Genomic DNA, 26,806 nt, shown 5'->3' with positions numbered 1-26,806 from the left:
TGGATGACAAATGCCGATTGACTGGTTGAAATCACAAAAGATCAATGTTTCTGGTTGCAGTGATGAGCAGTGATGGAAACTAAACAAATATGATGCAATCGTCGTTTATTCATGTACAGGCCGTGACTAAACTTGAATCCTCTCAACCCATAATGAAATGATGATATGGTGCATAGGTTTCTGGGAGAAAACAAACACATGACTAGACTACATCAGCTCTGAGAAGCGATTCGATCGTTGCGTTTGTCTTTCCATAGGCCGGTAGTCAGGGGAAGAAAGGATAGCAACAGGAGAATATCATGTCGCCTGAACAGCAGCAGAGGTGTGGTGCGGTGAGAGGGAATGTGTGGGGGAAGGGACTACTTCGGCATCGGTTGAGTTTAAGCGAGAGTAGGAGGGCATACACTGTCATTTTCTTTCTTTTTCTGACAAAAAATCATATTCATCATATTCATTAAGAGCGGGGGCCTAGTGTGGTTGGTAACGTCTCCGCCAACCACGCTCGACGCCTGGGTTCGAATCCCACCGCCGACATAGGTGTCGATGGTTGTGAGGTGGCGTGATCCACTCACAACCAACCCAACTGGTCTAGATTCAATCCTAGCCGACACCGGGAGATTTTCTGAGGCGAAAAATCTCTGGGATCACGCCTTCCATCGCATGAGGAAGTAAAGCCGTTGGCGCCGGTCCGTTGATAAACGGGTCGTGAGTTAGGGTCCTGGGTGTGGAGTCGCCTCCCTGGGCGTCGGTGATTGGCCACAACAGTGGCGGAACTAGACCGACGGAAAATAAGCGAGAATAAAAAAAAAAAAAAAAATCATATTCATTAGTCAAATGAATAAGGATATAACAAGTTCTGATCCCTCTGTGTAACAGAGACGAATAACTTCATGTACTGAGTTGTGCACATTGAGAACCACGTGTTGTGGTGTACACTAATGAATAGAAATATATCGTAAAGAGGAAAGCAAAGAGAATGCACCAGCACCGATACTTTGTTTTTCGCATACTGACGACGATTTCAACGCATCTTAGGCTTGTTTTATGTGTATTCATTAATCGCTGGAGGTGATTTTTTTCCTTAGCTGGTGATGAGTCCATACAGGAAAAAAAATCGAGGTATTACGTTGCTCAACTCCGCATACAAATTGCTTACCCGTATACTTCGTGGGCTATTACCAAGCTAGTTTACGACAGGAACTTTCCACGACGGATCAAATTTTCACCCTGCGACAGATTCTCGATAAGTTCTGGGAGTAAACCTTGCAGACTCACTATCTGTTTGTAGATTTTAAGGTGGCATACGACTCTATGGTTGTGACTCAACATTAACTCTGCCAAAAACAAAGAACATGGTAGCTGGCAGAGAGCGTGGGAATTTGGTTGGTGCTGAAGTGGAAAAAAACTAGCGCTGTGTAGAACGCTAATCGTCTCGGTTGCCCTTTACGGACACGAAGCATGGATACAGAAGGAAGCTGATCGACGCGTGCTCGAAGTTTATGAGCGTAAAGTTCTGCGAACGATACTTGTCGGTAAATTTGAATATGAAGTGTGACGCAGACGCAGGAAACCTATTGCCGATGGTTTGGACTTTGGAACTAGTGGAAGCGAATTTCGTGTTGCAGTGCTGTGGTGCTGAACGCTTGTTCAGGCGGCGATTCTAAGGAGGGAACCACAAAGTACCGAAACTTTTTGCACTCCCCCATTCTAAAGCACAACAAACGCTATTCTCATTTTTAGATGAGCTTAATAAAGGGGTGGTCTACTTTTTACAAGCATTCGTTTTTTAAAATATTCCAAATCAAAGTGTAGAAATGTTGAATTATGTATTGACAAAAATAAGCCTTTTTCTTGAGTTATTCTTAAGCCTCCCACAACAACCATACCAACCATACGTTCATCGAGATGTGTTCTTTGGCAGTAAAGAGTACGAATCAATAATTAAAAAATTACACCTATCTAACGTCTGCCAGATTCGTAGATAGTTACAAAGACCTCTAGAAGAGACAAAACGAATTGGGGTCAGTATACGATATATAAGTCTGATGGTTCGACAAATATATATGCTCTTGTTGCTTGTTGTTTTGGAAACTATCGAAAATATTGTTTTGGAATCTCTCGAAAATAAAATTAAAACATCTATGTAAAGTTGCATATCAAAGTTCATTCTTTCCTTTAGCAAACAAATCTGTTCTACGCTTTCGTTCTCGTTCCAGCTGCTTTGCATATTCCCAGCATTCTCGATCCAGCATTTTCTTGCCCCGCGAGAGACCAATTAACCGTGCGAGTACCAGCAGTGAGTGTAAATCGTCTGCCGATGCATCGAACTCCTTACGCATTTGAATGAAATCGTTTTGAATAATTTCCGGATCAAATGTTTTCATGTCAAACTCCTGAATCCGTTGCAAGGTCAGAAACTTTCGCATATCCGTAAGCTTGGGCTGTATAAAATGTTTGCCAGCTTTTAGCGTTTCACCGATCAGCTTAATGGCGTCCGAATCCGGTAATAATGGTAGACAGCAGTTAGTCTGGATAAAAGCGTTTCATGAAAAATCATGTCTATTGAAACGAATTATGCAAAAAGTTTTACCGGAAGCATACTGCGACCCTCACTAACAACCAACACTGGAACATCGGTATTGAACTCCAGCTGATAGAATTGAAAGTTATACTTAAGTTTTTGTGTTTTGATGAGATTTGCAATACTTTGAACTGCTTCCACACCACTCGTTTCCAATTTGCCAGGTTGCAATTTAGTTTCATCTAGTACTAGATGCGTATGTGGAGCTAACTGAAGTAAACCGCTTGTGAGTTTATTCGTAGCGTAATCTTTTCTGTGAATAAATATAATCAGGTTGAAGTTTTAATGTCAAACAAACAAATACATACTTGGGTACAAACTGCTTCGTGTTCATGTTTTCTAGTGTCATTGGGAAATAGTGACTGGCTGGTAGTAAAAGTTCGAGGATCTCGTATAAACCTTCGGTGTAGCTTGTGAGGTTCTCGATCGGTACATTAGCCAAATTAAGACTGAATTGTCCAAGGGATTCTAACTCATTCCGTATATAAACAGTGGATATCAAATGGCAAAATAAGTAATCGGCAGCAACTTTATCCTCGAACAGGCACTGAGTTAGTAAATTCTGGATATCCTTCCAAATGTCACAGTTGGAGGTTTCTGTATTGTCATGTTGATCCTGCAGCATTGGGTTAGTGTGCTTCAAGTCATGAATACTGATCGCATGTATCCGAGGGATAAGCGAAGGAGGTGGATTAGTTGCGTGATTTTCAGACATTTCATCATCAAATTCATCCATCTGGTCAGTACTACCGTCTAACGCAGGGTCCATTGAAAGGAATCCCACAACGTCTATGAGTGTGTTCAACTTTGGTTCATCAAAATTTGAGTATAGTTTTACTAAACATGCTTTGCTTGGTCTTTCAGGTATTGGGGAATTCAGTAAATATTCGGCAGAAAGAATTCTCGGTTTGTTTTCTACCAGGACAACATTTTCTGTCGATCTTATTTGCCCCGTTCCCGGTTCTCCAGCTGCTGGTTCTGCCGAACGAGATGGTTTTTTCACTGGACTCCGCATCGTAGTACCATCATCCGTGTCCATGGCTTCATCGTGCGAACGTTTGGTACATGCATTCGTAGTTGACATTTTCGAGTAGAATGAATCATCTGTTTTTGTTCTGCTCTCATGCGCAACAGCCCAATCATTGTAGCCTGGAATCGATATGACGAACAAGGATCTCCTCTCACCGTAACAATTGTTGGCACCTTTGAAATCAACTATTTCTGTTTCTTTGGCCATTACCAGTACATCTCGGTATTTGCCGTTCTGCACTCGAATTGGATTCCCGTCGACTTTTTCTCGTACTTCATAACTTTCTAGGTAACACTCGGGATCCTGCATGTCCTGTATCATGCCTCGAAATCGTACCAAAGAATTATCTTGCAGATGATGCAACTGGGTAGAATTCAAAAGTGGAATACTATTACGTACTTCCACTTTGGCCAGGTGCTCTGCGCATTTTTCTTCGTTTGCTGTAACATATTCCGGGGTCCACGACGAAATATTCAACATTTTTATTGATCTTTTATCACAATTTAATATAGAAAAGTTTGTGTCAATCTAGTAAGATAACCGATTTAATTTTGATAGAAAAAAAAAAACAAACCAACAATGCTCTTGTGAAAACAAAAAAAAAAAGAATTTGAAGATTAAGGGCCTTGTACAATGCTATGGAATCATATAAAATACACTATTTTTGTGTTAAAACGGATAAGAAACTTCTATAACATAAAAGCTATTAACGAGAACGAACTGTTTGGCGCGTAGACAACTGTCAGATGGTGAGCAGAGATGCCAGACGTTATTATGAAAAGTGAGACTATACAACCGAAAAATTCTGCTCGAAAAAAAACAAAAAACTGCTTGAAAATCGGAAAAATCTGCACTCAAAGAAAAATTACACTCAAAATAATTTTCGAGTTATAATTACCGGAAAAGTTATATGTATATTTTCCACTGTCATTTTCACTTATAGCAAATTTCTTTATTCCACTGTGTGCGGGCGAAACTGCCGTGGAATAATTAAACGTCATCGCCATTTAAGACGCAAGTAAGAAAGAGATGCCAGATAATTGTTTACGAACTTAGCACGTGCGGTGGTGGGTTGAAGCTGACAAATTTTACAGTGCGCTTCGGGCAGCACGGCAGGTCAAAACTGGGTCAAAATCGAGCGAATAAAGAAGGGTTTTGACAGCAGTTAGTGCGCTTCCAGGTCAAAACAATGTGCGCTGGTAGAATAAAGAAATTCGCTATTAGATTTTACGTGATTGTCATTTGAGTTCATCATGATGTGGTGAGATGATTTATCCTATGAATGCGTTTCGTGTGATATTCACGTAGAATTCAACTACCGGTAAAGTGGAAAGTATTTGATTAATTGATAGCTACTACGTTTTATAAAACGTATGATTTTCGATTGTGGTTTCCCAAATTATTGAGAGATCGAGAAAACAGTTTTCAGAATTAATCGAAATATGTTGCTTGATAAATCGCACGGACATGCAAAATCACCAATTCTAAAATGGATTGAACGACAAAAAAACTGACAAATATTAAGACATTCACCGTCGATAGATACTGTTAGCTGCAACTATTAATGTTCAGGTAACTCTAGGAACTTTGAACTGAATCTGTGTAAAACCTGTAAGCTGAGGACACAGAGAACAGACATTCATGTTCATATAAAGAAATTTGAAAATCGTGTGTAAAAATTTGAATCCAAATACAATAATACACTAACGACATCTGTCTTGTGGTGCCCCAGTTGCACTGCATAAATATCGCTGTATCGGTATTTTATCGATATCTGTGCTTGGTTTTTAAGCGACATGAGCGCCACATAGCGGGAGCATTACCACTTACTGTTAAATGACGGTTGCAAGTTTTTACACATCTTTTGAAGATAAGATGAACGTCTGTTCTCTGTGCTAAGGATTCGATGTCGAATTCTCATGGTTTTTCTAAATCTCACTCATTGGCAAGTCATCGAGAAAATCGATTAATTTCAGAGGCTGAATTACACAACAGCTTCGCCATTTTGATTTCTGTATATATTCACACAGAGAGTTTACGCGAAACTTCATTCTGTTTGACGTTGCCAAGTTCACGTAGATACCACGTGATAAAATATAAAGTATGTGGTTTTCACGTAGATGATATGTTTGTCACATAAATCATGCAAAATGACAGAAAATGAATTAGAACAGGTAATTTCACGTGACAATAATATGAAAAATATTTTGAGTGATACTTAACCCATTATGGACCGGACCTAGATCCTGATTTTTCTCCAACGCGATTTTCACAACACAGGCTTGTATTGTTCTCATCAAGAAAAAAATGGTGAAGAAAAAATTTTCCGACTTTCCACAACCGAGTATTTCACTGTTCGTTTTTCCGAACAGTGGGCCAATGTGTGATAACAAATCAATGAATCCTGAATCATATGATTTCATTGAAATTTATTATTTATGTGGTTCAAGAGCTTGAAAACATTTGGGATGTACATAAACATTACATTTTTTACAAATGAATATTGTGGGTTTGTGACAATGCCTTCATCTTCTTGATTTTTCATCGTGAGCTCTAGCTGGAAAGTGTTGTCTAATACCTAAAATCAACGGGAGGGGGAATATATACCACATTTACTTCAGATGCCCGTTGAATAGCTAAAGTTTCTTCATCATCACTCTCTTCCTCCAGTATAGTATAGTCGATTCATCTTGATTTCTAAACATGAAGATCGAATTCACTATAGATACACTTAGAGCAAAGTAATCAAAAGACATGAAACTGATACTTACGATAGCTTCAATACAGATTCAGTCCACATGAAACAATAGTAATTGACGCACTATAAAATAAACTTTAACTAACTGCGTTTGACATTACGTAAACAAAGTGAACACCTATAGGACCACTGTTCGGAAAAACAGTCATTTTCGATCCAGGGGCACGCGCGTTGCAATGCTCGTAGAGTATTGATAAATGGTACAAAGTAAAAGTCATCCATTAGTGACTAGAATATATCAATATCAATAGCTTCAATTATTTTTATCAGTTTTAAAAATTATAATGAACAATTGTGTTTTTGAACACATCTGCGCGAAACGCTAGCCACCCTACGGGATGGTTGGGGAGGGGTGTCCAGTACATTTTTTTTTGTAGCCAACATTTCCAGCTATCATATACAGAAGACGGAATGTTTTTATCTTATCTCAGTTATTCGTGAAAAATTTCTAAAGTACTGTTCGGAAAACCGAACACCCGGTCCATAATGGGTTAAGCCTGTAGTACATCCTTTGTCTAATGGTCAAATATTTGACATTCTAACATAATGGTCAAATTTATTTGACATCATGGTTGTTGCTCGCCCGTGTTTGCCTCATGTTAAAATTGGAGAGTGACAAACAATTATCTTTGACAAAAATTTTATCTGTCAAAAAGTACCAAATATTTGACGCTTGGTCAAAGAGTGTAATACCACATACTTAGACATACGTAATACCTAAGGGGAGACAACTGGGTATAGATTTGCATCCACTTCGGGAACCACTCGCTGATTGGTTGAAATTGAAAACCCCGAGTGCGTTAAAATTTATCATCAGGCTTGCTGGCAGTGTTGCTGAACAACATGTTTTGTTGTTTTGATTTGTTTTTTGATGTCACCTGTTATCAGGGATGTTACGGATGTGATTTTTCAGACATCTGCAGATGCGGATGCGGATGCGGATGCGGATATGTGATTACGGATGCAGATGTTGATGCGGATGTAAATTTTCATGCGGATGCGGATGCGGATGTTCCGCATTTGTGGATGCAAATGCGGATATCCGTAGCATCCCTTGTGTTATATTTTGCTTTTTTCACATAACCATGCCCCTTCCCAGTGCAAAAGTTATTTGGGCGAGCAGTAAATACACCAAGGAAAATTTTTCTGCAATATTTTATGAAGCGATATTTATTTTGCATAATGCATAATGTTGATAAAAAGCATTAAAAACATTCAAGTGATCTCCGAGTAAATGGCATCACTTAAGAAAAATACAACAGGGATCATCGAGGTGGATGAGGAAGAAGAGTAAGAGGCCAGATGACGCCCCTTAGCGTAACACTGGCGATTTTTTTGGTACCCTTTGCCCCACATCACCCGGTACCAACACCAGTATGAACTGCTCGACGAAAATGAATGGAATGAATAGCTCAAACAGTGATTTTATTTAGAGCGTGGTAACATTCGAGTAGTTCATTTTGTACCAAGATTTCTTTTCTGAGTGTTACGTATGTCTTATGTATGTGGTAATACAGGCTTTACACTCTTCGACCAATGGTCAAATATTTGACCTTTTGACATGATGGTCAAATTTATTTGACATCATGATTGTTGTTTGCCCACATACATGAGACATACGTACCACTCAGGAACAAATCTTCCAAAAAAGTTGGTACAAAATGAACTACTCGAATGGTACCACAGTCTGAATAAAATCACTGTTTGAGTTGTTTTTGAGGGCCGTGTACCTGCGCAGCCCTGCATTTGTCTCATTCCAACTCGAAAAATGCTGCATTGATTTTGTAAATAAGTTCTTGACAGTTCCTTATGAGATTTTCTTTGGGGCTCGATAAAGCCGAGAAAAAGGAAATTCATTTTGTTCATTATTCATCGAGCAGTTTGACAGGATGAGGTACGTATTACTATGGGGCAACGTGTACCAAAAAAGTTGGTACAAAATGAACTACTCGAAAGTACCAACCTCTGTAAAAAAAAACCTCTGTTTGAGTAGTTTATGGAGGTTGTGTACCTGCGCAGCCCTGCATTTGTCTCGTTCCTACTCGAAAAATGCTGCATTGATTTTGTAAATAACTTTTTGACAGTTCCTTATGGGATTTTCTTTGGGGCTCGATAAGGATGAGAGAAAGAAAATTCATTTGGTTCATTATTTATAGAGCAGTTTGACAGGGCGAGGTACGGAGTACTATGGGGCAACGTGTACCAGAAAAAAACGCCAGTGTTACGTATGTCTTATGTATGGGTTAAACAATTGAAGAGTTTTCAGCAACACCTAGGAAGATGCTGACAGTTTGTCAGATCGGATAATATACATACCCCTAAAACACCCTATTCATGATTAGTAGGCAAAATTTTGACGTTTATACTCCCTTGATTATTACATTTTGAACTTATGTCCTGTTGGATTGTTCCTCGTTACGATTGTTCTGGAAGCCACTTTTTACTCGAAAGTTCTCGATATAACATTAGAGTGTATATTTTGATAAAAAAAGTGCATTCCAATAGGAACTTTCATTCGATTGCATCAGTTCAGTGCTGTGAAATCAAAACAGAATAAGCAAGAACTATTTGAGCACATATATCTATCAGTTTTTTAAATAGAATTCATTCATCTCTAGTATTATTCCAAGGATAATAAATTGCGTGTTTGATTTACCGTGCAAATTTAACAACTGAGTGAAAATAACATGGATATACAAGGGAAAAAAAGTGAGTCATTGGTTGAAAAAAAAATGGCTGAAATGAATCCATTTTCAACATCACCTTTTATCGATAAATTTTTGTCTTGGCTAGTTTACATACATAAAAAATTATTGTCATGGATAATTTCAGTAAAATTCAGGTGACTTCGAATGAGCAGCAACAAACAGGTTAACTCTCTCTTCACCATGGTTACTCCAGAGCACCGAAAGCTTGGATGCAAAAAGTCTCGAAATATTTACCAATGCTACTCAAAATGCATAAATCTGTCTTTGAAGAATCAGTATATTGCTCAAGATTATATTAATGCATTTTGAGTAGCATTGGTAAATATTTCGATAAACTTTTTGCATCCAAACCTGTGGTGCTCTAGAGTAACCATGGTAGAAAGAGGGTTAAAGCAATAGGACGAAGAGCTGAAGATATTATTTCGAACTTTTTTTTTATTCTGCATTCAGTTTGCTAATAAGTTGACTCATTATTGATTTTTATACCACGTACTATCATGTAATTGAGTTCATTGATTTCCTCTCGAATCGAAACTATTTCAGAACAAAAGAAAAACCAACCTGGTACCAACCCACAGGCACCATCCGGTTCAACCCCGGCGCCATCTCCTGCACCTGCTTCCAGTCAACAAGCAGGTGGTAAAGGAAAAAAAAAGTATCAACATGCAGGAGGTGGCGATAAACCGCATGAGTAAGTTATCTTTGAGCATAGTATTCTAACTATTAGTATACGTTACATTAGTATTGGGTCAAATGTATTTATATGCTTATTGAAATAACGCATCGGAATGTACAGACTTGTGACCAAGTATTTATTTATTTACCATATATTAGACGCAGACTTCTGTTGTGTATAAACAATTGCAATATTACCGCTACGATCTTTATGACACTAGCTGTGTTTTTTTTTTTTTTTTTTTTCAATTGAACATACTAACAACTGCCTTGTTGTAACAATCTCGTCCTTTGAGGCGAGCAGTAAGATGGTGTTCTTTTAACAGCCGTTTTGACTTACAGCAAGTCAAAACGGCTGTTAAAAGAACACCTAAAGTTCCCCAATTTTTTGCTCCTCTACATTAAATGATTAGTTGTACACGACTGCAAAAACCAATCCAAAACGTACAGGACATCCACAAATGATGTAAAAGGCGTGAAGCTATTTAAAGAGCAATTTTGGCATACGTGTTCACTGCCGCTCTTCGCATATTCGTTCCATATCGATTTCTGATGATTTTGATTTTTTTTTGTGGAAATGTGTTTAAAATCGTCTCAGGTTTAAAAAAAAAAATGGTTAAATAATAAACTTTGTTCGTAAAGTTTGAAAAATCAAACCCCTTTGTGTTGTCCCATGTCGAAAATATTCGCATAACAGTCACGTTCATTTTATTGATCGATGATCGGTCTTACTGATGTCTTTAGGGGTACATTTTTGAACCATACTATGCGATGGAAATAGACCATTTGACGAACTGACAGGTGTCACGGATCCTGCTGATATTGAAGTTGCTTTTACGGGCGTTATGAGAGCGGTTCCGAGCTTTCTGTCAAAATTTCATTCATGAATTGAGTTTAGAAACGTCTCGTAGAATGGTCTATGCTTATTATTCTGAATTAAACTATCATCATACTCAAATTTCACAATAAATTGATTAATTTACCGCAAGACGACCTGCAAGGTCGTGCTATTCCTTATACTACTTGTTCTTTCTATCACACATGTTTAAAACCTTCCTCTTCTCCCTGAACAGGACGTAATTTTTTAATAAACCTATACTACCATAACCTCTTCTACACATTTTTCTTATAAACCATCTCCTCGCGGTTTTTAGCTTGAAAAAAATACCTTCAAACTCTCATTAGTTAGAAACTGCATGCACCAACTGTAATGCATATTGATCGATCTGTTCTTTAACCATATTCAATAGTTTCATTGTTCATAGTTTCAAGTTGAATTTTAATTAAAGTTAAAGTCACACACAGGGAAAGGGGTAATAGCTAATTGATGATTATGACAAAAAAAAATGGGAAAAATAGGATATCGAACTATTTCAGTAGGAGTTTTCTTCGATGGGTTTTGCATTAAAATGCTGTAGAAAAAGCTGCCGAAGAGAACCACTTTCGAAGTTGTCTGATACCCTGATGCAACACTTTTCTTTACGAGACGGTTATGCGACTATTAAGCTGATCAGATCGAAAATTATCCGTATGTTAGTCACATTGCTGTTCTATTAACAGAAAAATATAATTTATGTCATTTTTTAAGTCAATTAAATTGAACATACTTAATTTAATCAATTAATAACAAATACTTGCTAGGACAAGCTATGCGGACACAAAATAACCGAAAATTGATCGGATAATTCAATCGACGTTTTCCCCACTTTAGTTTTTTTTTACTATGGGACCGACATGCGAAGAGTGGCAGTTCAACTTAATTAAAGAATACTGTACATTTCCTGAGAAATACAAGAAAAAATTATATTAGAGAAATTATTAAACAGAAAAAATCTATTAAAAGTGTTCACTGTTTAATCAGGCAAAAACAACATCAATCGATGTCTACGCCGATGCAACCTGCTGAACAGCAAGCTACTGCTAACGTGGGCGACAGTAGTGAACAATCAGTTGCACCAAAAGGACAAGGGAAGAAAGATTGGAAGTAAGTGCATATCATAGTATAATTTTGTACGGATATGCTGAATTATGGACTAGCAGTGCAATCGACATGAATGTTATAAATGCTATGAACAAAAACAATTAGGAAAAACATTATACTATTGGGTTCAATGATGGCAAAATTGGTCACGGGTTTTTTTTAACACGTTTATTTCATGACTAGGCCAACGTTTCTTTGAAACGTGGCAGACCGTCCGGACCGTCCGGCCGAATATTCGGCTGAACAGGCGGCCGAATATTCAACGAAACATGATGGTAAGATGAGAAAAATAAACAACTAAATTATTCTTGACTCAATGTGACTTACCCTAGACAAGCTCAAGTTAAAATCATTATTCTGTAAATTGAAAATTCGGTACTTTCCACAACAAATCTTTTTCCCAGCCCTATTATTCGGTGCAACGCTAGTTTAGAAGTTCATTCGAATAATGTCGTCCTAATGAATTATGAATTGAGGAACAAATTCGAAACTCATTAGGTTGAGGCTATACTCATAACATGCTTCCCATTTTTTTAGACAAAAGAAACAGCAAAAGTTTCAGCAAGGTCATCAACAAGGCCAGCAATATCAACAGCAGCAACAACACCACCAGGGTCAGCAACAATATTCGCGAGGACAACAACAATATTCGCAAAGCGAGCAACAATATCCGCAAGGTCAACAACAATATGTGCAAGGTCAACAACAATATTCCCAAGGCCAACAACGATATCCACAAGGCCGACAACAATATATGCAAGGTCAACAACAATATTTGCAAGCACAACAACAATACCCACAAGGCCAACAACAATATCCACAAGGCCAACAACAATATCCACAAGGCCAACAACAATATTTGCAAGGACAACAACAACATCCGCAAGGCCAACAACAATATCCGCAAGGCCAACAACAATATTTGCAAGGACAACAACAGCATCCGCAAGGCCAACAAAAATATTTGCAAGGTCAACAACAATATCCACAAGGTCAACAACACCTACAAACCGAACAACAAATTAGTTCTTCAGCTGATGCTCAACCACAAAAATTGCCATATAAGTAAGTACCATTTTAGTTTTAAATAGCGAATCAAACTACTTTTGGCGTAGAAAAGGTATAAAGGCTTATGCATGTGGCTATTCATTTCAAAATTTATTTTTTTAGTATTTTAATTTAAAATTTTACTTTTTATAGTATTATGCGTTTAGCTTGCGTGATATAGAGACAGCGCGTGGCTCTAATTTTTTTTTCGATGGTTGGTAAATAAGAAAAAAAAATCGAGAAAATTTACCCGTGCACACGGAATGACTTTGGAGCTTGTTTTCAACCGGTTCTACTTTCCTCTCACTTTACTGACGTGTCCGTTATTAGGATAACACCGAATTTTCCATGCGGGCACGTGATTATTTGAAATATAATCAAGTATAATCAATATAATACAATCAAGTAATCAATATAACCGTGTATAATTAAAAATGTATCAAAATTTATGTAATTTCATAAATTAAAGTAATTTTATCTCTATCCAACGGGACATCAATAACTGAGATTTGACCTGTATAAAAAAAGATGTAAACATTTGAAATGTTTCGTCTTGTCTTTTCACTCTAGATTTTTGAGATTGCCACCCTGCTAACGTAAGACGTAACTCTACGTCAAAATGATGTTAAGTTTTTTTTTTTCTGTCATTCGTAGGGAATGTGCCGTTATTTTGGCAAAATTTCGATCAGATGCGATGCTACTAATATGCTTGGCGTTGTTAGTGAATGTATTTTCCTGCTTAATGTTACAGACAGAGGCAACAGCTGAAACAGCAGTCCGAAGAGCAGCAACGTGAATCAACGCCTTCATCATCTGGATCGTCAGCTGCCCAACAGCCTAAATCATCGTACAAGTAAGTACTGCTTCTTAAGCTTTTAAATTCCGTAGAAACATGGTTATCAAGAATATTCGCATTATTGACCTGAATGCGAAACGTTCTTATTCTTATTTAAAACGCCACAAATAACTCACAAACAAGCGTATTTTCATAAAAAACTAAAAATTTTTGAGCCTAATACTGAAATATTAAAAAACAGGTGCTTAGAGAAAGTTAGTCACCAAGAGCTTCATGATTTGAACCACTAATAATAACATCATACTGCCTCATTGAAATTTGATTATTCTTAAAAATGTTCAAATTTCTAAAATTTTTAGCAACTTTTTTTATGTATGGACTTTCTCACTGCGACCAGAAATGTTGATCTATTGTGAAATATGCCCGGGTGTATGCTGTATCTCTCAATTCTATTATTAGCAATACCGCTATTTTGAAGTGGCATGCTTATTGTTATTTTATCAGTGCTCACGTGTAAATTGATCTTACTCTTCCTTTTACACGCTCACTGTTCTACTATACCAAGCCTGGTTTCTTCTGTCAAATATTAGAAATTGGGTCCTTAAGCTATACCAGCTTTTATATATCATTTGAAAAAGCTGCGTTTTCTGAGCAAAACATGGTTTTCAAAAAATGTTTATCGTTATCCTTCGATTTTTAAATGGAAAATAAAAAATTACTCGAAATGTTTAAAATGACAGTTCGCCCATGGAGAACTGTCAATTAAGGCATTTCGAGCAGTTTTTTATTCTCCATTTAAAAATCGAAGAACAACGATAAACTTCATTTAAAAATCACGTTTTGCTCAGAAAAGTGCATACTTTCAGCTGATATAAAAAAATCAGAAAACCGTTTGAAACTTTAGGGCCCAATTATAATTTTCTGGAAAAGTTTCGTCGTGCGTCCTTCTGGCCAGTTTTATTGATAAGAGAGACTTATTTTAGTTAAGAGGAAGTCACGCAAAGGTATTTCAGCGTATAGGAGGAGTAAGTAGTGGGGGAGCCTTAGAGTAAACCCATGCCTCAGCCCTTTTTGACATCGAATGGCCTGATTCTACTAAGATTTGAACCCACGACCATCCGCTTGACAAAGCGAACTTTGTAACCTTGTGGCTGCGTATCTCTTTGCAACTTCATTTTAAGGTTAAAATTCGTCTTACATTTCTCCATCCAGAACTTTCCATCAAAAATTTGGAAACAGTGTCAAGCATCAATAAAAAAATAATTTGAATCGAAAACTGTGTAAAAAAATTAATCGAAAATTGATTAAATTAATCGAAAAATTAATATTTATTTTCTAATTTTCTCAAATTATTTTCAAAATAAATTGAAAATAGATACCTTTTCACGTAGTTAATTATTATAAGCTTACCAATTTGAAATTGCTATTTCAATTGTTTAAAATCATTGAATTGCAAATCATTTGAAAAATATCGAAATTGAATATTGAACAACTTTTAACAACATAACATTTTTAACAACTTAACCTTCTATAGAAATTTATTTTTCGTTTCTCAAAAGTTGTGTAATGACTTAGAGTTTCTTTAAAAAAGTTAGTTTATTGTTATTTTTTTTATCAAAAAAAAAAAAAATGGTTTGCTTGCATATTTTTTTTTTTTTTTGTGAAGCACTATTAGTTGTCTACAATACTTTCTCATGCAATTTTTGTGTACAACTAATGGTTTCTGAGTCACAACGCTTTGTACAAAAAATATGCCAGAATACAAAATCAGTCTTGAGTCTGAAAAAAATTTTCCACCCGCGGAAAATACTGAGTTTGCTGAGTCAAATACGTGTGCAAAGTTTCATTCAAATCAAAAATGGTCGATATTCGACCGTAGGTCCTTTGGCATGGAAACGCTCTTTACGGTTGTATCCGGTTGTAGGGTAGCGAACGGCTTCGGCAGGTTTTCTGCAGCAAGCTTATGCATTTCATTCGAATCGTTTTAAAAGTTCGAACGCATCTTCATTTCGTTCATTAAAATATAAGGAACGCGTTTTTCATTTTTTTTTTCGAATCGGTCTATCCGTACGGCGCTGAATTCGGCCGCGAAAATAGGGATGACTCTTATTTTTTTTTGTATGGACTTCCTTCACTGCTACCAAAATCGTAGATCTTTTGTGTTGTGAGATAATATCCCTTTCCGACCGAGCCCACACAATTGTGTAGGTAAAAAATGACTGATAACAAAACCTAAATCGAAGCAAGTCCTATATAAAAAGGAGTTAGTCCTTTTTTTATTTTTCGTAGCAGCTGCGATGTTGACACTAGCGGTGTGAAAAATAAAACAACGAATAGGACGTTCAAAAAGCGAGAGAGAAGGTTTTGTTCAAGTCACCTTCTACCTACACAATTATATAGGCCCGGTCGGAAAGGGATATATAATATAATAGAGCCGTTGAGAGTAAAAGTGGTACATGGGCCATTAAGTAAATTTTTCAGGAGACGCGATAAACGAAAACACTCAAATAGTAAATTATTCTCAACAATTCTTTCCAACATAACTGCACTAAATCATTGCTGGAAAGGTTTCAAAGGACAGTACATGAAAGCACAACGAGTTCTGGTTGAGAAACTTACCCAAACTTCAATGGAAAAACATGTACCACTTTTGTTCTATAGGAAAAATAATGACAACCAAAAAACGTTGAGAGCAAAAGTGATAGATGTCCAGTGTGAGCATGAAGGATGCATTATAGCTCTCTAATCTGAGGACATAGAACATTCATGTCTTCAGCAGCAGAGTAGGCAGTGTGACTTTGCACTCTTCAAGTTTTAAAACTTGCTTGCACATTTAATTTCGGTTTGCATGTAAACCCTATCAACAGTGCAGTACACTTGAGTTTGAATCCTGCACAACAACAATTGCATAAAAATCGAATTGCGATGAAATTCGCGCCGCGTCTGCTGCCACAGTTTGTTGCATTGTCCTTTGAAAGCATAAATTCGATCTAAAAACAAAACTCATCGCGTTACGTCATCGCCTGCATCGTTGAATACATCGTGCACTGCATGCATTGCACCCATTTAAACTCAATCGTTCAGAGTGTGCGGTGCAAAAAAAAAACTCAAACTATCGAGAGGAAGCCGATTCAAGTTGAATTCAAATCTGGAGAAGTGTTACTCAGTTCAACTTTGCATGAGTTCATGTCATCACTGTTGAGTACCATAGAATGATGATCTGTTTGTAAAGGGATTCTGTCTCTCCGTGGCACTAGTGTATATGTATTTGGTAACAGCATACGAGTTGATACTGAAATAGGTAAAATAGTTTCTGTTACAAAATAGTCACGGGTACACTAGCACCACGTGGTGAGAAAATTCCAAACCAGACAGATCTTCATCTGAATGCACTCAATCACTTGACCGACTTTGCTGAAGACATGATTGTTTTATATCCTAAGGCCCTCGACTTACAATTTATCTAACATGCACAGACTGGACATGTACCACTTTTGCTCTCAACGAAATGGTGATGATGTTATTTACCAAAAATTGTGTTGGCTATAACTTTGGTTTAGGTTATTAGATCTCGGTTTTTCTTGGATATTCTAGTACATTATTGCGTTCTGCATCAATTTATGCAAAAAACCCAAAAAGTGTAAAAATAGCACACGTACCACTTTTGCTCTAAAGGCTCATATGCGGGTGTCTCTGCTGTATTCCGCATTTCTATTATTAGCAATACTAAGTTAAGTAGTTGCAATAAGTTGCATGCTCAGGGCATCTTCAGCGGTGGTCCAAATCGTTGTTTTGTTCTATTTTTTTGGAACAAACTCAAGTTCACTGCTGCACCGGTGGTGTAAATTTTGTTTTATACCAGATCTAAATTGAAGAAATTTGAAACTGGTATATGTTTTGGTCTATTTTTGTCACTTTTTGGAACAAGAAATAAATCGTTCTAAAACTCTTTGTACGCTACCAATAGGTGGGTAAAATGTCATATTTTAATTGAATACCTCATTTTTAGCTATTTCCACATAAGCATTTTGCGAGTGTTGGGGAATAATCTAAACAAAAATTTTTTTATGACAATTCACAATTCATTTTTGTGGCTTTTCTGAAGAAGAAAATGAACAGGTTTGTCGTTTTTGGCTTCAAGGAAACCGACCAGCAAAAGGAAGAATTCTGGAAGACCATAACCGTAGGTTCAACTACTTGGTTTGCTACCATCAGCCACTAGGATAACAAATATGTTGGCTATTTTGTTGATCGCCTTAATTATAGTGGGACTAGAGGAGACCGTGAAAGGCCAGAAAAATGTTCCTTGAAGACACTGAACTGAAAACGTTCAAAATGCAGGCAAAATGTTATCTTCAAAACCGAACCCAAGTTTAAAGATTCTGAAAGATTGATGAGACGAAAATGGAAGATGAACATCTACGCGATCAAATATTTTTCGCTATCCTCCGAAGCCCTACTTGTAGCAGAAATTTTTCGATCATACCAATCCATCCTGAGAAATGTCACTGACGCTTGGGTCAACCCGTCAAATCCATAAAGTCTTGTGGATATAAAGTATCTTGCCAAAGTAATCGTTTAATGTGCGTAAAAAATTATCGAATTTCCGTTTGTTAAATATTGAGTGCTTTCTATTATAACAAGTCTCATAAACTGATAGCATGGGGTATTTAATTGTGGACAGTGTGACAGAAGTGCAGAGAACGAAAAGTTGGTCTATATTAACTGGTTCTATTCAGGTTTCGCTGATGTAAATCTAGTATAAAATTGTTTCAAAAATAGACCACCGCTGAAGATGCCCTTATCATTATTTTATAAGTGGCTTGCGTGTAATGTGATTTTACTCCTCCTTTTACACGTTTTCACTGAACTACTACCCCGAGCCTCGTTCCTCCTGCCAAATATCACCAGTTATAATTGCCTGGAGAAGTTCCAAACGTTGTAAAGAGGAAGTCACGCTAAGGTATTAAAGATTTCAGCGTGAAGAAAGGGTAAGTAGTGGGGGAGCCTGAGAATAACACACACGTCCAGTTTTGACATCGAATGTTCTGATTCTACTGAGATTCGAACCCACGACCATTTTTACCCTTCTTGAAAAATTGTCTTCTACGATTGTATAGAGCTACACATTTGCGTAGCAAGTGTTCATAGGTTTCAGTTTCATTGTCACAGAAGCGGCATATGTCTGTTCGACACCGCTATGTAGCCGTTTTAAATGATATTAAGCTGGACAGTGCCCCAAGACCAGTCTGGTTGTTATACTGAGTGATGCTTCGTTTAGGCATAGTATTCTATTTGTCTTTTGTTTGTTGGGTGTTATGAACAGCTTGGACTGTATAGTAGACTGTAGTAGATTTTGTAGCAGTCCAGTTTTTCTGTATCATATTTTCTTCACACCTTTTTAGTTCCACACACTTTGATACTCCACAGAACGGTTCTGGTCCCATTAATTGGACACTTGAACTTTGTCTAGCAAGTGAGTCAGCTTTTTCGTTTCCTCCGATTCCACAGTGTCCTAGAACCCAGTACAGTTGATTCTGGTTTTATTTGACCAGCTACTTCAGTAGTTCCATGCACTCCCACACTAGTTTGGAATGCCACGAGAATGATTTGAGCACTTTCAAAACCGCCTGGCTATCTGAAAAGATGCAGTTTTTGCACCCCTGTAGTTTCTTTTCAGACAGATTGTAACGCATTCTAGGGTGGCATAGATTTCTGCCAAGAAACGGTCGTCTGCAAATAGCTTGATTTGATAAATTCATTTATTATTTTTCCCATAATCTTTAGCATCATTGGAGTAAGACTTATTGGTTTAAATAGTCTGAATGAAAATTACGAAAAAGTTTCTAGGTTGAATTTTCCCATATTTTCCAGTTCCCTAACGCAGATTTCAACAAAGTAGATGAAACGATTCCAAGCGTTGGTTCAATGAATATATTTAAACTGGTACTTTGCTTCCAGCAGCTACGTAAGAATGCTTGTTATTTCAATGCACTCATTCTGTATTTGAAAGGCAAAGCGGACGGTTCTTTCTTGAGCAGCAAAAAGTGAGTGGTAGCAAATATTGGTCGCCTTTAAAAGCGCACGCTCTCGAATCGAATTTCTCATTCGTTCATCGGCTGGCAAAGCGGAAGGCTCTTTCTGGAGCAGCAAAAAGCGGGTTGTGGCAAATAATATTCGCCTATAGAGGCGCGCGCTATTGAATTGAATTTCCCATTCGTTCCTCGACCGGCAAAGCGGAAGGTTCTTTCTGGAGCAGCAGAAAGCGGGTGGTGGCAAAAATATTAGTCGCTTATAAAGGCGCACGCCATTGAATTGAATTTCTCATTCGTTGATCGACTGGCAAAGCGGATGATTCTAGAGCAATAGAAAGCGGGTTGTGGCAAATTTTGATCGCTTTTTAAAGCGCATGGGACTAAGCCTACGTTTGTGCACTTAGGCACATACCCTTTAACTTCTCTAATAGTTTTATACCCTTTACATGATCCTTTGAGAGTATTGTCTGTAGTTTTGCCACATCTGTTTTTATTTCTATGTTTTCACAATACGCTCTTCAGTTTCATTTGGATTTTCTTAATTAAATGTTGTAAGCAGTGAGAGTCTTTCTGTATTGGTCCCCAATTTCCAGAAGACTTTGCTTTGTTTAGAAGTTTTCTAGATTTTTTCCTCAATTTACTTAGAGTTTTATGCTAGCAGGGACCATCCCTAATTGAGTTTTCTTCCTTCACGGGACAGCTGGCTTCATATGCCTGAATTATTTTTTCAGTAATATAAATTGTTCTGTTGACAAAATTGTGAAGTTCTAAGTTATTGGTATTAAACTTTTCTTGAATATATTGGGGATTTGTGGGTAAAATGAACAGGAGTGGTAAAATGAACACCTGCTCAAATTTCGACTATTATGTTGAAAAAAAGTACAAACTCCATTGGCCCCTTATCTTAGATGCAATAGAAGTTATTTAAAACAAACTTTGCGACATGAAACAGTCAAACAACGAAAATAATAAACAAAAACAAAAAGCACGTGCACATTCGTGGTAGTGATGGTATTTTTGGCTCACAAGAAATAACCTTTTTTTAGTGTAAAACAGTTTTTCGTAAGGACTATTGTGCATATATCTGTACTCAGACTACTAACCACCAGAAATCATTAAAGGGTTGTTTGAATGATTTTTCATTATTTTTGAGTATTTTCCATAGCACGTACTGTGCGGGTAAAATTGACAGCCCATTGTGAAGGTAGAAAAATTGTGCAAATTTGCATTTGAAATTATAGATGCTTTGTGTTTGTATCGGAAAACGCAAAATTAAACCTGGACCGATGAACAGACTGCAACGGACAAGCGTGCCGTTGAATGCGGCATGTCCATGAAACAAGCTTCCACCATTCCCCAGTTTCTTGCAGATAAGGTCATATATTGTTATTAATTCTACGACAAACGGTGAAAATTAAACTGTAGGATGCATAACTTTGTCACGTGTAATCGAACAACATTTTGCTACCAGTAAAGCGATAATTAGCGTTCACGTCCAAAGTGTTCATATTACCACCTCTCTATGTTCATTTTACCCACACGTGTCCATTTTACCCCCAAAAACTATTTTTGAAAAAGCTCAAGAAAATCTCAAAAAATGCTATATTAGAGTATCTCTACCTATTTTCTGCATCAATCATTAGTTGCTCAGTTAATGTGCGCGATCGACTCATGGTTTTAGTTAAGCTCAGTCTTGGTATTACCGTTCAACCGGAGATTGCCTGCTCGTTGCGTTTATATAAGCGTGTCGCAAATTGAGTTCGGTTGATAAATATCGTGATTGATCTAATAACTTCGAAATGTATACCTATCGAAGAATCGCGTTTTCCGAAGTGCTTTCACTTTTTTAAGAGTATACGGGATTGGACATTAACAAATGTTAAAATATGTTGGACAACAACAACAAATATGTTGGACAACAAAAACCTCCTTCCTGTGACCTTTGTGGAGATGCAGAGGTTAACACGGTCGCCAAACAGCAAGGGTTACACTAACATCCCTTACCTCTTCCCACCTGATTGCAAGGACGTGGCCGGCGTCGTTATTGATCCTTCAAAGTATAGAGTCACTAAAACTTGTACAATGAGAATGGTCGGTCACTCCCAACCCCATTCAGTTGATTCACCGTGCAATTTTTCGGATCAATCACGGAGTGCAACCATTGATATGTGCAGTCAGTCAAGCTAAGCAAAGCAAGCTAAGCGATCGACTCATGGTTTTAGTGTTTAATTGCGGAGAAAATTGAGAAACAGCTTAGGGTGTCCATTTGATCACCTCTTCCCCTTCATTTGAATTGAAGATTATTTTTCATCAATTTTTTTCCATTTTCACGACTGTGTCACTTTCTTTCTGAATGATTGGTTCAAACGACGTGTAAATTTGTATTCCCATTTTTATTGAGTTACCTGAATGGGCGTTCGAATTGGGGGCCATCCACATACCACGTGGACAGATTTCAAACGATTTTGATCACACCCCCCCCAGCTGTTCACGTCGTATGTGGATGGCCCCTTGATTCCAACAAAAATGAGAATACGATTTTTGGATATGAGAATATAGATATGATGATACCTCCGTACGAACATGAATGAACGAAAACAAGAACATGATGTGACTATGTTTGTTGTCTTTAGAGATCTATTGCATATTGAGATTCATTTTTATAACGAGATTGATCAACAGTTTTAGTAAAATTCAATAAAAGAAATAACGTCAGTTTTGTAATTTTTTCAAAAAAATGTAGAATATCATTTCCGAACAAAGTTATTACCATATTTTTGAGAAACTTCGATATTTATTACTCAACTTGTGCTCATTATCCTACATTACACCAGGCAGAAGCAACAAATGAAACACTCAGAAAAACCGGCTGAATCTACTCCTCCAACGCCGACATCTACGCATTCGTCATCTCCATCGCACGCAGCAGCGCTAGAACGCGTGGAGGAAGATTTTGGTGGAATGAAAATCGGCAAGCAAAAGTTACATTCGTCCAGTCTAATGCAAGTGCTAGAGCGCCCCAACGCTTACGGAAAACAAGGAACTCGAATTAGGTTGGAAGTGAACTACATCGAGCTGCTTGTTGAAAAGCTCACTGGGACAGCTTATCACTACGATGTGGATATTAAGCCTCCTGCATCCCGCAAGTGGCAGAGGGCTGCCTTTCAAGCGTTTGCTAGGGAAGTGTTTCCTGGGTTCAATTTTGCGTTCGACGGTAACAAGAATGCGTACTCGGCCAAGCGAGTGGAATCGGATTTCTATGAGAATGAAGTGAAAGTGAAGGAAGATGGTCGAGAACGCAAATTCACTGTAGCCATGAAGGAAGCCGCTGTGCTGGATATGAGTAGTTTAAAAAGGTAGTATTATTCGGCATTTTTTTCTATTTAGCCTTTTACTAAATAATTTTTTTTGCAGCTACCTTAAAAGCAACAATTACACTAAGCCTATGGCTGCAATTCAGTGTCTAGATGTAGTTCTTCGCACCGCCTATGAAAATGATCCAAAATTTGTAAAGGTAAATAAAGTAAAGTGAGGCACAGTGTTTATTATATAGAAAGTCAAGTTCCGAATTCTAATGTTACTGTTACAATATTTCTATCATTGCAGTTCAAAAAATCCATTTACGTCGTCCCGAGTCAACCACAAAGTGTCGGTGAAAATCATGAACTATGGTACGGATTATTTCAGTCGGCTCTGCTAGGGTCTAAACCATTCTTGAATATCGACGTATCTCATAAAGCCTTTCCATCGGGTGGAAAAATACTAGACATATTACGCGATATGAACAGATCGACCCCAGTTTCGAACGAACCGCTACAACCTTGGTTAATGAATAACATCACAACCTACTTAAAGGGAATGGAAATAAGTTACACGGGTCCTACCGGAGCCAATAGAATATTCAAATTCAATAAATTTAAAAACGCTGCTAACAAAGAAACCTTTAAAACGGAAACCGGACAGGTTCTCACTGTCGAGCAGTACTTTCGCCAGCAAGGTTATCCACTCAAATATCCAAATCTACCTGTTATGCATGTGGGTAGCACAGTGCGGAATATACTGTTACCGATTGAACTTTGTAGTGTTCCTCGCGGACAGGCGCTTAACAAAAAACATCCTGACTCGTGTACTCAACAGATTATTAGAAGTTCGGCAACTGACACTGCAACGAGAAAGCGCAAAATAATTGATTTGTTCAGTCAAATCAATTACAATAATGCACCAACTATCAAAGAGTTTGGACTTAGTGTTGGGACTAAATTCGAAGAAGTTGATGGCCGCGTTTTGGAGGCTCCATATCTAGAATATCGCGGTAATAAGACGATTCAACCAAGCAGGGGAGTATGGCGAGCAGAAAAATATCAATTTTTGCTTCCCAGTACAGATATCGTCCGACGTTCATTATGTTGGACTATTTTGAATTTAGACCAGAGAACACGTCAAGATGCAATTGAACGTTTTGGAAAAATGATCTACGATATATCAAAAAGACAAGACGTGCAGCTTGAACCTTTTTCGATGGCACGAAATTGGATGGAGCCTCGTGTCATGAGAGAGTACATTCGAGAACTAGATAGTATTTTCGGAAAACTCAAAGCAGACCGTATGGATTTGGTAATTGTTATAATCCCAGGTATTGGCGATGCATACGCTAAGGTGAAACAAAAAGCCGAATTGGTTACTGGCTTACTAACTCAATGCATTAAAGGCGATACTATATTTAAAAAGGGCACCGACCAAAGTACGTTAAACAATATTTGGCTGAAGGTAAGTTTTAATAAACTCAAGATCGTTAATGGCAACTAACAAATATTTTCTCCGCATCTATTTTGCATTTCTAGATTAACGCTAAAACAAACGGGACTAATCATAAACTAGTGCAAAATTATAAACCTCCTTTCGCTAGGAAGCATGTTATGTTCGTTGGTGCAGACGTGACCCACCCTTCACCAGAACAAACGAATATACCCAGCGTGGTAGGCGTGGCAGCCTCGTATGATCTGGAGGGATTCCGTTACAACTGTTGTTACCGACTTCAAAATCCCAAAGATGAAATGATCCGGGATCTTGAAAATATAGTTTGCAAACAACTTCGACTTTACCAGCAACAAAACAATTCTTTACCAGAGCTAATAATGTATTATCGAGATGGCGTTTCCGAAGGACAATTCGCCGAAATTTTGACAATCGAGTTAAGAGCCATTCAAGATGCGATTGCCAAAATAAATCCTGAATACAAACCGAACGTTACTTTCATCGTGGTCCAAAAACGACACCACGCCCGATTCTTTCCAACCGGCGGGTTCCTCACAGAGGGGAAAAACAATAATGTACAACCAGGAACGATCGTAGATCGACACATAACAGCTCCGAACCAGTATCAGTTCTTTTTGGTTTCTCATGCTGCTGTCCAAGGAGTCGCTAAGCCGACTAAATACTGCGTTCTTTATGATGACGAAAAGTGCGATCCAGATCAACTGCAAGCCTTGACGTACAATTTATGCCATATGTTCGCGCGCTGTAATCGTTCAGTATCTTATCCAGCCCCGACTTACTATGCCCATTTAGCGGCTTATCGTGGAAGAGTTTATATCAAAGAGTGTGTACCAATGAAGACAATCGAAATCGAATTTTGTTTAAATTTCCTTTTTCTTTCAGTCGTCCACTAAACATGGATAATTTGTTGCACGAGTATCAACAATTGCAAATAAAAACCGAAATCATAGATGGACACCCGATGTTTTTCGTCTAAAATGTTTCGTTTTGATATAATATATGTAGAAATATCCATTGGTTGACCCCTCCACAGCAGTGCTGACAACTAAAAGACGTGCACAGTTAACTTTCTTAAATACCTCTGTATAATCTTTCTTTTCCAATCGAACATTCGAGCGATCAGGACACTAATAATAAAAACCATTTTTTTACCGTACTTGCTAGTTTTGATTATCGTTCTTTTCGGTGATATACTCCGTTTCCTTGTCGTCTCACAGGTTATCGGTCCAGCAACGCGGCGCGAGTGAAGTTTGAGTATTCCCGAATCGAAGATTTTTTTATTTTATCGAATTGCGTCATCTTTGTTTCATCGTCGTAAAATGGCGAAGGCAAATGTCGTCTTGGAGCGGCTGAATGATTTCAACTGGAGCAGCTGGAAATTCCGCATGGAATTGCTGTTGTTGAAAGGGGAGCTGTTCGATGTGACAACGAAGCCGAAACCGGAACCGGTGACTAATGTTTGGTTTAGTGATGGGAAATATCGCCCAGAACGGACATCGATAACAATCGATAATTCCGGGACTTTTATCGATATTATCGATAAGTATCGATAATTTGACTGCTAACGTTTGCGGTGAAAAATTTTTTTCAGATGATGAAAAAAAACTATTTCAGAAGGCGATGAAAAAAAAACTATGATAGATAATTGAGTTGGATAAATTTCCCATGGAAGGTTGTCATGTTAGCTTCCTCACAAAAAATTACGTCCTTGCGTGCAGCCTTTCGACAGTTAACCGGAACATTCGCCATGGCGGACGAAAACATGCGTGTAGCCATGTTTTTAAGCTCTTTCTTCGTTTTTTTTTAATTCCTCCTCCGTTTTCGAGACAAAATTGTTGGAATAGATCTTGCGCTTCAAACTTGCCTAGAAATTCTCGATGGGAAGCAGCTGGGGGACATTGAGCGGATTCGCCGACTTCGGTACCACATCAATATTCAGCCGCTCCATCTTCTCCAACGATCGCTACGAATAGTTGGCCGACGTCAAATCTGGCCAGAACACCGTGTCTTCGCGCTTATGGTATTTCTTGATAAACGACGCAACTTCTGTCAGGCACTTCGTACTCAGGGATGCCACATGTACAGATAATCTGTATTTTACAGATTTTTGCCCGAAGTAACGGTACAGAATCTGTATATACAGATATACAGATTTACAGATTTTTCGAAATTGACATTAATTTTAAAAAACAATCCAAATTTTATTTCATTAAATATTGAGCAAATTGAACATATTTTCAACTCCTCACACGTTTTAAGCTAAAAATTTCGTTTATGTACCATAAAAACTCAAAAAATACAAAGTTCTTTGTGTTTAAACAACACAGATTTTTTTTACAGATATTTTTGTTCCAGATACAGATGTTCAGATTTTTTCAAGGGAAAACACAGATTTAAATGTGGCAACCCTGTTCGTACT

The 26,806-nt window shown here is 37.7% G+C and overlaps 2 protein-coding genes across 3 annotated transcripts; one reads left to right on the top strand and one right to left on the bottom strand.

Annotated features, from left to right (window-relative positions):
• Positions 1-2,144: 2,144 nt before the first annotated feature.
• Positions 2,145-4,361, bottom strand: LOC129721896 (mini-chromosome maintenance complex-binding protein). Its single transcript, XM_055674993.1, has 3 exons — positions 2,890-4,361; positions 2,591-2,834; positions 2,145-2,528 (listed from the first exon to the last, which is right to left on the bottom strand). The coding sequence occupies exons 1-3, from the start codon at positions 4,089-4,091 to the stop codon at positions 2,157-2,159; spliced, it is 1,818 nt and encodes a 605-aa protein (XP_055530968.1). The 5' UTR covers positions 4,092-4,361; the 3' UTR covers positions 2,145-2,156.
• Positions 4,362-8,853: 4,492 nt separating this feature from the next.
• Positions 8,854-25,543, top strand: LOC129722152 (protein argonaute-2). 2 transcript variants are annotated; one of them, XM_055675406.1, is made up of 10 exons: positions 8,854-9,078; positions 9,621-9,768; positions 11,614-11,736; positions 12,271-12,798; positions 13,532-13,633; positions 22,446-22,967; positions 23,026-23,125; positions 23,218-24,378; positions 24,453-25,210; positions 25,270-25,543. In XM_055675406.1, exons 1-10 carry the CDS (start codon positions 9,057-9,059, stop codon positions 25,361-25,363), a joined length of 3,558 nt encoding a protein of 1,185 aa, XP_055531381.1. In that variant the 5' UTR covers positions 8,854-9,056; the 3' UTR covers positions 25,364-25,543. The 2 variants fall into 2 exon arrangements, with proteins under 2 accessions (XP_055531381.1, XP_055531383.1); XM_055675408.1 differs by lacking the exon at positions 11,614-11,736 and having other exon boundaries at positions 8,855-9,078.
• Positions 25,544-26,806: the final 1,263 nt, after the last annotated feature.

The sequence above is a fragment of the Wyeomyia smithii genome, chromosome 2, assembly GCF_029784165.1.
Source record: "Wyeomyia smithii strain HCP4-BCI-WySm-NY-G18 chromosome 2, ASM2978416v1, whole genome shotgun sequence".
In the NCBI taxonomy this organism is placed as follows: Eukaryota; Metazoa; Arthropoda; class Insecta; order Diptera; family Culicidae; genus Wyeomyia; species Wyeomyia smithii.
The sequence above is the reverse complement of the archived record's forward strand: the minus strand, read 5'-3'. Positions and strand labels throughout refer to the sequence as shown.